Source organism: Dendrobates tinctorius, unplaced genomic scaffold (assembly GCF_039654945.1).
Source record: "Dendrobates tinctorius isolate UK_male_01 unplaced genomic scaffold, ASM3965494v1 ptg000015l, whole genome shotgun sequence".
NCBI classification, from domain to species: Eukaryota; Metazoa; Chordata; class Amphibia; order Anura; family Dendrobatidae; genus Dendrobates; species Dendrobates tinctorius.
Window position 1 is genome coordinate 28,381,348 of NW_027361683.1, and position 13,424 is coordinate 28,394,771.

At 38.7% G+C, this 13,424-nt stretch overlaps 1 protein-coding gene across 6 annotated transcripts in view; it reads left to right on the plus strand.

The window, feature by feature from the left end:
* Window positions 1-13,049, plus strand: part of DLGAP3 (DLG associated protein 3) — a 943,374-nt gene extending 930,325 nt beyond the window's left edge. For all 6 annotated transcript variants that reach the window (XM_073563179.1, XM_073563204.1, XM_073563162.1 and 3 more), the window contains one exon: window positions 1,640-13,049. In XM_073563179.1, coding sequence (XP_073419280.1) covers window positions 1,640-1,858 — 219 coding nt within the window. In that variant the 3' untranslated portion in view covers window positions 1,859-13,049. The remainder of the gene's footprint in view (window positions 1-1,639) is intronic.
* Window positions 13,050-13,424: the final 375 nt, after the last annotated feature.

A 13,424-nucleotide genomic window follows, 5' to 3' on the forward strand; every position in this document is an offset into this window, starting at 1 on the left:
GAGGTCTTTGGCATTAACTCAAATCACTGTGTTTGGAGGAAGAGAAATGCTGCCTATGCCTCAAAGAACACCATCCCCACTGTCAAGCATAGAGGTGGAAACATTGAAGCATTATGTTTTGGGGGTGTTTCTCTGCTAAGGGCACAGGACTACTTCACCACATCATTGGGAGAATGGATGGAGCCATATACTGTAAAATCCCGAGTGACAACCTCCTTCCCCCTGCCAGGACATTAAAAATGAGCTGTGGCTGGGTCTTCCAGCAAGACAATGACCCAAAACATACAGCCAAAGCAACAAAGGAGTGGCTCAAAAAGAAGCACATTAAGGTGATTTAGTGGCCTAGCAAGTCTCCATAGCTTAATCCCATAGAAAACTTATGGAGGGAGTTGAAGCTCCGAGTTGCCAAGTGACAGCCTCAAAATCTTAATGATTTAGAGATGATCTGCAAAGAGGAGTGGACCAAAATTCCTCCTGACATGTGCGCAAACCTCATCATCAACTACAAAAAAATTCTGACTGCTGTGCTTACCAACAAGGGTTTTGCCACCGAGGATTAAGTCTTGTTTGCCAGAGGGATCAAATACTTATTTCTCACTGCAAAATGCAAATACATTTATATAATTTATACAATGTGATTTTCTGATTTTATTTTTGATATTCTATCTCTTAATGTTAAAATTAACCTACTCTTAAAATTATAGACTGTTCATGTCTTTGTCAGTGGGCAAGCTTACAAAATCATCAAGGGATCAAATATTTATTTCCTTCACTGTGTGTGTGTATATATATATATATATATATATATATATATGATAAACATGGCAGCATAGGACAATAGGACAGTAGGGTGAGTGAGGAAGAGAGGGAACATTAAGTACACCCACTACTAGTGCTAAGATTTGTCAGGGGATTGACTTACATAAAGAAAAGAAGCAAATCACATCTCCTGATCTGGAAGGTAGCATTGAAGAAAGGAGGTCGAGCACTTAATGCTGTCACGTGCGTAGTTGTAAAATTACATGAAGTGGCCAATAGGTCTAGTAAGACAGAAAGTAAATGAGCATACATTTTGTTTTTAATTTGAATACTACCCCTTAAAAAAGGTGTAAATCTATGATTCTCACAGTTCAGAAATATCAAATGCACTAATATTTTTAGGAGGCAATTGTGTTACATAACTGGCACCCGACAGTAACTAGCTCTGATCGCATAAGTTTAAACCTTAAGTGCTGCTATCAAGCGACCAACAACATTTTGGGGTGGTGATAGGGTGCCATGGCAGCAGGGGGCATATTGGAGTATCCTGTACCTGACATAACAGCTCCTATGAAGAGATTGTCAGTTTCACAATGCACTGTAATAATAGAGCCTACTGAAGTGGTTACCATTCTGCTGAATCCGTGTGGAAACAAATTACAAAAAAAAAGGTGGATTTTTTGTGAAATTTTTTGGGGGGGCTTTGCAGGTCAAATTCTCTACAAATTTATGTGACTACAGAATAATATTATAGTGATTTTGAACTTAATTTTATTAAATGATATTGCAAAATTGAGAATATGGTAACCTGAAATATGGGGAAGTGTCTTGTAAAAATGAATTATTGCAAGGATTATGTAATGTATTTTGCAATTTTTAGGAGGAGAAGAAGCTTCTTCCTCCCTTACCAAAGAAGCCACTCCGTCAGAAGGTTCATCCAGTCAAAGATCGCTCTTTGGATTCTGTTGACCGTCAGAGGCAAGAGGCCAGGAAGAGGCTATTGGCAGCCAAGCGGGCTGCTTCTTACCGGCATAACTCTGCCACAGAGAGTGCCGACAGCATAGAGATTTATATACCTGAAGCCCAGACTCGACTGTGAAGAGGACAATGTACACTAATAACCTTTTGTATGCTCTGTATATAATAATATACATATATATACATAGAAAATATTTAAAGAATATTCTAAGAAAAAAAAAAAGAAAAACGCTGAAAAAAAGACCACAGCTGTGTAATTTTGGGGAGGCCCCTCGAACCCATACCAAACTACCCTTTCATTAAAATCCCTCCCCTTCAAAGGGCAGAGCTAGTTAACCAATCAGTGCTGTCTCCATTGCAGAGACTGGAGGGTATTGCTTACGCGTCCAGTCTCATCCCCGCTCCCTCTACCCTTAAACTCATATGTAGCTTAAAAAAACGGCATGCTGCATTGTGTAGCAGTACTGAGTATGACCACAAGTAAACACTGTGTCAAAGTCTTTTTGTAGCTCCCTTTTAGAGCTATGTTTTAATGCATACTGATTAGAGGCGTTTAATGCCTGGAGGAAACCAAACTAGACGAGATATTTTCAATAATTTTTATTTGTATTGGGAAAAATCCTATTTTTTTAGATACAAGGAAACACTCTGTATTGACCTGCATTGCAGTGCGTTCAGTTTGTGCTAGGTAGTGTTTAAATGCTCTGTGCCCCTGCTATATACTGGTACATGCATGTTTGAGAATACAGGTAACCTACTACTGCTGGGAAATATACACAGGTAGGTTATAAGGGACCGTTTGAAATAAGAAATGATATATAGTCTGGCATAAGATACCAATTTAGTTCCATCATGTATAAAAAATTTACTCATAGGTCTCATGCAGACTTCCGAGCATGGAGGGCTAATGCACGGACTTGCCGCCGGTCAGCCACGGCTCTTCCGACCGCAGTCAATCTGTACATTGAAGCCCTTACTATTTGTAAAATCCAATTTGCTGATCATGTTTTTGAGCATTTTTTTTTCCAACAATGTTTTTTTGCAAAATAAAGCTATAACAACATATAAAAAATTTCCATGTCACTCATGGAATCCATAACAAATTTGACATCAGCAAATCAAAAGACTGCAAAACACATTGGAGAAAAAAAAAGCTTTAGAAACCTCTTCAATTACTTCATGAAAAGCTTCAAGAAAAAAATAACTGCCTCCAAAAAATGGAATATTTCCTGATTTTATTGCTTCTAAAAAGCTCTGTGTGAACCTAGTCTAAGGGTATGTTCACAGGTAATGTCATTTGGCTGAATAATATCAGTTGTTGACTTTGACACAAATTTCACAGTGAATTTGTGGCAGGATCTGTGCTATACATGTTAATTTTGTCACAAATTTGCTTACGATTTCACAGTATGCGTACAAAATGGTGAACACTATGGTGAAAAACTTCAGAAACAGTTATGCCGGAGTTGTAAAATCCACATGTCAATATCCACTCTGATTGTTTTTGTCAGTGTGAACATACCCATAAACATATGATTACATTGCAGCAGGACTGGTTGAGGAAAGAAGAAAGTGGTGTCTGGCAGTGACTTATTCTTGTCTTCCCAAGTTCCTTTATGTGTATGGGTTAGTCAAAAGGAGTAGCTTTCAGCTGTTGTAGACATATGCATTTCTTTATACCTTCCCTTAAGGCATCCGTGAGCCCAAAAAGAAGGAATGAGAAGAAATTTGTAATTTTGCTCTCTGAAGGATTTATACAAAACTGCGGTATTTGTTTTAAGAACGCACAGAAAATGGTGCAGACTGATTAATAGTGTAGCCCACCATATTTTATATTTACTTTTATTATTAACTTCCAGGGGTAAATTTTGTATTATTGTCACTATGTGCTGCTAAATAACTTTGGGAGGAAGAAGTAAAGCTGCTTTCACATAACGCGGCCGTGTTGCATTTTTTTTGTAGTAATCGCTATACAACCTCAACGTTTTTGCCATTGTTTTGGCAAATCTCATAGTTGAGGCAAAAAAAAACTGCATCATGGCCACAACATGTGAATGCAGCCTAACATAGGCACAGTCTTCTATATTCAGTTGAATGTAATCAGACTTGACGCTACTTGCAGCCTGTACTATGGGTTCACTTACATTACATAACTATGACATTACTAGAGATGAGTAACAAATCAGTTACGAGTTTCCCAAAAATGTATGCACAAATCTGAAATATTTGGATTTTAATTTGCATGAATCCATCAAAATAGTTGCCAGCCAGCACCCATCTTGCTGGATTTCTTTGAGCGTTGAGGATCAGTTAAAAAAATAAAATACATAAATGCACATTTCTTAGGGCCCTCACCCATCCTGCACAGATACACGATTCTCTGCAGTTTTCATGATATGTGTCCCTTTTCCGCATGGGACCAATCCTGAGACTCAGCGCCAGTCATGTAGGGGGAGGAGTGATCATCATGACATGTGTTGCCTTCCAAGAGTTTGCGTGAGGCCAGTCATTGAACTTGGCACTGGAAAGGAAGAGTGTAGACCTGCTTCAGAAGTCTAAGACAGGTGACTGCCTAGGACAAGTGAGTATAATGTATTTTATTTAATTTTTTTCTGCCAAACACTTCCCTCCCCTCTGTTTATTTTGGTTTGGGATCTGAAGATACCTAACAGCAGAATAAAGTTATTTTCATGGCAACTTGGGCACTCTCGATTTCGACCAAATCCAGGAATCATTCAAGAGATGTACTCATTTCTACACTGGACATTTTAGCACAGACTGAATTGAAAAATACAGTATGAGCATTTAAAATTCTCACACTAGGAAACCTAATGTAGGATTTGACAGTTAACCCTTTAATAGTTCAAAATATATCCTTGGAGAGACCTGTTAATTACTTGCAGTGGTGCTCAATCCTTCTGGGAAAAATATACCGTATATACTCGAGTCTAAGCTCACCCGAGTATAAGCCGAGGCACCTAATTTTGCCACAAAAAACTGGGTAAACTTATTGCCTCAAGTATAAGCCGGGTATGTATTGTTCCCTCATCTATTTCCTGGTATGCATGGCTCCCCCGTCCTTGTATGCATGGCTCCTTATACCCTATCCTTGTATGCATGGCTCCCTGGTCCCTGTCCTTGTACTGTATGTATGGCTCCCCCATCACTGTACTTGTATGCATGGCTCCTTATCCCCTTTCCTTGTATGCATGGCTCCTTATCCCCTCTCCTTGTATGCATGTTTCCTGTTAAAAAAAACAAACATCCTACTTACCTTGCGTGCCCTCGCTGCATCTCGTTCCGGCGCCAGCAGCTCTACCTGCCGAGCGATCACGTGGCCCCGCTCATTAAGGCAATGAATATTCACTCCACATCTATGAGAGTGGAGATGCATGCATATTCATTACCTTAATGAGCGAGGAAATGCTGCTGGCGCCGGAATCAACGAGATGCAGCGAGGGCATGCTGGAAGGTGAGTAGGATGTCTTCTGGAAGCTGGCGGCTGCGGGTGTCACTGTGCATGCTATAAGAACAATGAATATTCATTTCTGTTTAACAGAGGGCACAATTACAGCCGCAGCCCCTGTCTCCTGCCTCCTGTGACCCGCTGCTCCGCCGCTCCCCTTCCCCCGCCGGCCCTCTTAGACAATTGACTCGTGTATAAGCATTCAGCTCAAAAAATGTGCTGAAAAACTTGGCTTATACACGAGTATATGCAGTACATGGCAGCAGTCGTGCAGGCAGTCTCAGATTCATGCAACCCGCGGTTTGGGCAGCATGAATCAGATAGGTTCCCTTTAAGCTTTTGTAAAACTGTAGGTTAAAATGTGATTTGTACTAGTTCTTAATCCATATACTACTCTCTTCCTTTAGAAGGCTGTTTTCTTATGGCAACCAAATTGGAATTAGAGCAATGTAATAATTGTAAATGTTGATACAGCTTAGCTAATTAATGATGTCTATTGAATGTAGCAAAATCATATCTGTGTACTGTATACAAGGTCCGACACACTTTTTCATTTCCAGAGCCCAGGTAGAATTTCCAAGATGTGCATAACATTTCTTCAGAAAACAAAAAGTCTGTTATTTTCAATGTGTTACTATTTATTACTATTTAATATTATGGAACAAACAATAGCAATAAATAATTAAAAATCGAAATTCAGAAGACTAAATGCCACTAGTTTCTAGTTGTATATTGCCTCCATTTCCATCATGATGAGTTGCAGTCTTTGTGATAGTTGTGAAAAGACCTTTTATTTTCTCATGTCATAAAGCTGCCTATTCCTCTCAAAAATCTTCCAAAACCTGTCAATTTATTGGTTGTCTATCATGGATGGCATGTTTGAGTTTTACTCAAAGTGATTCTATATTGTTGAGATCAGAAAACTTTGAGGACCACTCAAGAATATTTATATCCTTCAGTTGCCTAATACATAGTAACATAGTTATTAAGGTTGAAGGGAGACTTTAAGTCCGTCTAGTTCAACCCATATCCTGTCCTAACTTGCCCTAACATGTTGATCCAGAGGAAGGCAAAAAAAAACCCATGTGGCAAACAGTAAGCTTCACATTGGGGAAAAAAATTCCTTCCCGACTCCACATACGGCAATCAGACTAGCTCCCTGGATCAACGCAATATTAAGGAAACTAGTGTATATACCCTGTAATATTATACTTTTCAAGAAAGGCATCCAGTCCCTTCTTAAATTTTAGTAGTGAATCACTCATTACAACATCATATGGCAGAGAGTTCCATAGTCTCACTGCTCTTACAGTAAAGGATCCGCATCTGTGAGTATGCTTAAACCTTCTTTCCTCCAGACGTAGAGGATGCCCCCTTGTTCCCGTCACAGGTCTAAGAGTAAAAAGATCATTAGAAAGGTCTTTGTACTGTCCCCGCATATATTTATGCATTGTAATAACATCACCCCTAAGCCTTCGATTCTCCAAACTAAATAACCCCAAGTGTAATAACCTGTCTTGGTATTGCAGACCCCCTAGTTCCCTAATAACCTTGGTCGCTCTTCTCTGCACCTGCTCCAGATCAGCTATGTCTTTCTTATACACCGGAGACCAGAACTGTACACAGTATTCGAAGTGTGGTCACACTAGTGACTTATATAGAGGTAAAATTATGTTCTCTTTATGAGCATCTATGCCTCTTTTAATGCATCCCATTATTTTATTTGCCTTTGCAGCTGCCTGACACTGGCCAAATGTGAGTTTGTCGTCCACCCATACACCCAGGTCTTTTTCAGTGACAGTTTTGCACCAGTGTTTTACATTTAAGCACATAATTATACATCTTGTTCGTTCTACCCAAGTGCATGACTTTACATTTATCCCCATTAAAGCTCATTTGCCATTTATCAGCCCAAGCTTCTAGTTTACATAAATCCTCCTGTAATATAAAATTGTCCTCCTCTGTATTGATTACCCTGCAGAGTTTAGTGTCATCTGCAAATATTGAAATTCTACACTCTATGCCCCATACAAGGTCATTAATAAATGATAAAAAGAAGAGGGCCCAAAACTAATGTTTCAGGTCAATGTCATATTGGAAAGTCCAAGTGTGCCCTATACACAGCTTACTGGCAGATGAATGCAAATTGTCCATTATTTTCTGGGAAAATGTTGCATTCCTCCTAACATCACCAGTTTTGACTAAATTCACAATATAGCTAAACCTGCATGCTTCTCTTTTTCGACTTGATTATTTACTAAGGTTTTTGAGTACTGACCATAAGTTCAGTTTTGGTTATACATTCAAAACTATTTTATTCCAAATGTTTTGAGGCTATTAAAGGCATCATTTGGTATAGTGTAAGCAGCTATTTTTGTTGCAATGGTGAATTATAGTTTTTTTTTTTTTTGTAACTCTACTATGCTGCCCATTCTTGTACACATTTTTACTTCTGAAATAGCCACACCACTTTGTTTCAGTAAGGCCCGGATTTCCCTAGAAGTTGCTTGTGGGATTTTACTGCATCCCAACAAATGTTCCTATCTGAAATCTTGCTTGATCTATCTAGCCATTACAATGTGATAACAGCTTGAGCTGTATTTGTGATTTATTGAACTACTTATGGTAACTATTACAACTGAGTTCAACTAATTTGACCTAATTTTGTTTACAAATCAGTTATCAGTACGTCTTCTTTCCAAACATTTCAGGAACAATAATAATAAAGGTAGAATAACCTGAATTAACTATATAAGAGTTTCTTGGACACTAAGCAACTCATTGACTATTTATACTCAGATAACAACCCAATCACAACCCAACAGGGCATAGGTTGGATATAACACTTGTAAAAAGTTTGGATGCACCTGTACACTCAAATATGTTTTGTTTTCGAGTGAAACAAACCAGAATATGTGTTAAACCTTAGGTTCAGCAAAGTAACCCGCTTCTACTTTGATGACAGCTTTACACATTCTTTGCATTATTTCAAGTTGCTCCATCATGTAGTCACCTTAAATGTCTTTCCAACTGTCTTTAAGGATTTCCCAGAGGTGCTGAGCACTTGTTGGTTGCTTTGCTTTCACTCTGTAGTCCAATTCACTCCATACCATCTCAATTGGGTTAAAGTTTGGTGATTGTGGCGGTCATGCAATCTGGCATAGCACTCAATTCCTTTTCTCCTTGGTCACACAGTCCTTACATAGTCTGGGAGTGAGTTTTGGGTCACTGTCTTGTTCGAAGAAAAATGATGGTTCCACTAAGTGCAAACCAGTTGGGGTGTCATGTTGTAGCAGAATTCTGTGGTAGTTATGCTGGGTAAGTATATTTTGAATTTTGGACAAATTACAAATAATATTAACAGCAAAGCACCCCCTCATCATGACACCTCTCCTTCATGCTTTATGGTGGGCATCTTATAAAGTCAAAGCAATTGGTATAAAAAAATCTCAAATTTAGATTCATCAGAGTACAGTACATCTTTCCACTCATCTAATTTCCAGTCTTTGTATTGCTTGACCCAAACAAGTCTCTTATTCTTGTTTTGCAAGACACAGTATTGGCTTCTTTGTAGCAATTTAAGCACTATTATTATTTATTAATATAGCACCATTGATTCCACAGTGCTATACATGAGAAGGGGTTACATGCAAAATACAGATATCGCTTACAGTAAGCAAACTAACAATGAGAGACAGGTACAGAGGAAGGAGGACCCATTCCTTGTGGGCTTACACTCTACAGGATGGTGGGGAAGGAGACAGTTGGCTAGAAGATTACAGCAGTTCCAGTGTTAGTGGAGTCACCGGGGTCATTGCAGGTTGTAAGCTGATTTTCAAAGTCTGTGCGAAGGATCTGAATGTGATGGATAATCTGACATGTTGGAACACAGAATTCCAAAGGATGGATATTTGAGAGAGGTTTTGGAGGCGACTGGATGAGGAATGAATAAGTGTGGAGGAGAGAAGGAGGTCTTGGGAGGACCAGAGATTGTGTGAGGGAAGATATAGGGAGATTAGTTCGGAGATATATGGAGCAGACAGGTTATGGATGGCTTTGTAGGTCAGTATTAGTAGTTTGAAATGGATACACTGGGGAACTGGGAGCCAGTGAAGAGATTTGCAGAGTGGAGAAGTGTAGTAGTAACGAGGAGATAAATGAATTAGTCGTGTAGCAGAGTTAAGGATAGACTGGAGAGGTGCAATAGTGTTAAGGCCACAGAAGAGGATGTTGCAGTAGTCAAAGTGGGAGATGATGAGGGCAAGCATTTGAGTAGATTGACGGTTGAGGAAGGGACATATTCTGGAAATATTTTTGAGTTGAAGGCGACAGGAGATGTAAAGAGCTTGAATGTGTACTTTGAAGGACAGGGCAGAGTCAAGGGTTATTCTGAGGCAGTGGACTTTCAGGATGTGGGAAAGCATAATGTTGTTTATTGTGATAAATAAATCAGGTAGGGAAACATATAAGTAGTACTGGAATCAGTGGGACTTTAGGAGTGTCCTTGGCCAAGGGTATAGATGGAGAAGAGTAGGGCTCAGGACAGAGCCTTGAGGGACTCCAACAGAGAGAGGCTGGGATGAGGAGGTAGTGTGGGAGTGGGAGATGCTGAATGTGCGGTTGAAAAGGTATGAGGAGATCCAGGATAGGGCAAAGTCTTTGACGCCAAAGAAACAGAGGATTTGTATTAGGAGGCAGTGGTCAACTGTGTCAAAGGCAGAGGACAGGTCTAGAAGGAAAAGTATAGAGAATTTTCTATTAACTTTAGCAGTATTTCGTTAGTAATTTTGGTCAGGGCAGTTTCAGTGGAATGATGGGGACAGAAACCAGATTGTAGATTTTCAAAGAGCATGAGAGGTGGTAGGAAAGTTCAGCATGGACATACTGCTCAAAGAGTTTGGAAGCAAATGGCAGTAGTGATATGGGACGATAGTATAAAGGTTTACTTCTCTGTCTACTCTGGAAGCTGAAGTTCAAATGTGTTTGCTGCTTGATGTCATTTGCATCATTTGTTGAGGAGGTTATCTGAGATGCTGTCAATTTTCTAATGATGATGAACTTTTCCTCTGCAGCAAAGGTAATTCTTAGTTTTCATTTCCTTGGGCATTCTTCACTAAAGCAAGTTTCATCAAATAATATAATGGCCCCCACACAGTCCTCCAAATGGTATAATGGCTCCCACATAGCCCAGCAAACAGTATTATGGCCCTTACAATGCCCCCAAAAAAGTGTAAACACAAAAATGGCAGAGTGAGTGCAATGTAGTGTCATTATCATGCCTGCTGCACTGATATGTCAGAGCTCAAATGTGCAGGGAGAATAATGGAGGAGGGAGCTGATGGCTCCCTCTTCCATCATTGCTTTCAACAGTATCGGCATCCAGAATGCCGATACAGTTGAAAGTGCAATAACAGGTGGGGGAGTCCGGCACCCTCCCCCTGACTCACAACGCCACTGTTCTTAACTGTGTTCCAAGCCTGTCTCTGCAAAAGTCTCCTGATGGTTGCGAACACTTTTCGAAGGCCGATGATTTTACAAATGAACTCTTGACGAGGCATACCTGTTAGTTTTAGCTATTCCAAGTCACAAACTATTGACACTGCTTGAGAGAATGTGAAAGTTGTGTAAAGCTTTCATCAGAGTAATAGAGTGTTACTTTGAAGAATCAAAGGATCAACACATTCTGCATTGTTTCACACGTGTTTCTTTACTCGTTGTTTCCTTAAGTGTACCTTCATGGTTGTGCTGCCTTCAGTATTATTCTACAATATGCACCTTCCAATAAGAACAAAGAAAACCATTGTATGAACACACATGTCCAAGTTTTTGACTGGTTCTGTAGGTACCATTTTAAGGTCATTACAATATAGTTCATTATAATTACTAAATGATACACACATTTCTATTAATGATAAATACCTTTATCTGACCATTATTTCTTAATTAACTAATAGTGTTTTTAAGGATCCTATATATTTTGCAAAATTTGTAAGCATCATACAAATTCTGCCTGAGGTATAAAATTTCAGAAGCATAACTGTAGCTTTAACACCCAAATGGAAAGGTAGCCATTTATTAATGCATTTTATTTGTATAATTCATTTCAAGTAATGTCACCTGGCAAGTGTGATGCAGCCGATTTTTCTCACACTAATAAATTATATCCATACAAAACCTAGACAGTATATGTTTTTTAGGTGCATTCTTTATTTTTCATATGTATAAAACACACTTTGTACAAGTGATGTAAGCTGGCTCTGGAAGAATTAGATAATTGTTTTTACATAAGACAAAGCCTTTATCTTTATTGTGTGCCATGACTAAACTAATAGATGGATTTCTATGCTTTCTCAATTATAGATTTTCTATGAGCCAAAATTCTGAGCTGATTAATTTCTTAATATGTTTTAATAGCATAGACATAAATTAAAGGGAACTTGCCACCAATTTTTAGTGTCTGAACAAATACCCCTACCTTTTACAGCTCCGGTACTGCACTTCACAAACTTGTCTATTGTCTCCTGACTCCACCTGTAAAGCCACAAAAATACCTTTTGAATTTCTCCTGCTCCCTCGCAGGCGCTCTTTGCTCTGTTTTACTAGTTACGATACATAGGAGCCTGAATAACGTGTCTTGGTGCATGCGTAGTTATTTTTTATGCCCTGCCCACAGTAGGGCAGAGCAAAGTGCGCCTGAAGGATGGCCATTAGGCACAGAGAGGAGGCACATCGGATTGGATCATCTAACTTACATATAGCGTGGGAGCAATTCAAAGGGTATTTTTGGGGGTATAAGGGGAGAGTCAGTAGACAATAGACAAGTTTGTTGTCTGTAGTACAGGAGCTGTAAAAGGTAGTGGCAATTGTTGAAACACTAAAAAACTGGTGATAGATTCCATTTAAAAATATAACATTCTAGAAAGTTACAATTTAAAGTTCTGTAAAAAACAAACAGTGGTAAATTAAGAAATAACACAAAATATTTTAGCTATTTAAATTAATAAATAGTGGATAAGTGTAGAAATTCTCTGATGGTCATAATTTGCAATCCTACTTGTAGCGTTAATCTGTGTTTTCATAAGAGAAAGTAAACTACATGGATGGTTTATAGTGTTTCATAGTTGTCAAAATTGGAGTATAATCCCATACACACCACGTTATTAAAGGCTAAAGATAAAATACTATAGTTTGTGATCCTCAAAATGTGTATGGTAATGTTCCAAAATAAAAATTCTGCTAATGATTCATATTTCATATCTGTCTGCATGTGTTCAAAATGCACAGAAACCATAACAGCAAACACCATGATAACTTGATATCTACACTGAAGCTAGGTTCGATGCATAAAAGCTTTTACTGGCGTAAAAATATTTGAAAAAAGTATTATGTTATGTGACTTTTGACATTTTCACGCCATTTCCACTCAGCACTGACTACGTTAAGGCGAGACTTGGCATTGCGACTGCTGTTAATCAAATTCATGACTATCAGTGGCATCTGCTACAAATCATAATCTAGCAGCAACTGGAATAGAATTTGTGGCAAGTGCAAATGCAGAGGTTTACGTCACTTGTATGGAGCTACTTATTCATGAATCAGGAACATCTGACTCCAGCATATCTCCTCATCTTAACCGGCATGAATAACGACGGTCTTGAGGTGTTTGACCCTTAGTGTATGGGTACACATGTATAATACTCTTCATAATAATGTACTCATAAGGTGGCTGATCGCATCTTTTATCCAGGTCTGCAAATTAAAGAAAAAGGATGAACTGGCTAGAAACATACATCTCCATTGAAAAAAAAAAATAGAAGCCAGGGGTTTGACAGAAATGCATCAAGGATCTGAGTTAAAGCCCTCATGCATAATAGATAGCTGTCAGCTGAATGTTCGGTTGACCCACAACTACGGAATGTCTCCCATCTCCCCCATATATTTGAACATTCAGCTTAACCTTTAAGGGCTTTTTCTAGATCCCTATAACAAAAGCATTTGCAAAAAATGCAGCAATCTCACAGTGTACCAAAGACACAGTGGGAAAAATAACGATTTGATAAACTACCAATTTTGCAAGTTTTATCACCTACAAAGAATGGATAGGTCTGTAATTTTTACTGTAGGTACACTTCAACTGTGAGAGACAGAATCTAAAAATAAAAATCAGAAAATCACATTGTAACGATTTTTAAACAATTAAATTGCATTTTATTGCATGAAA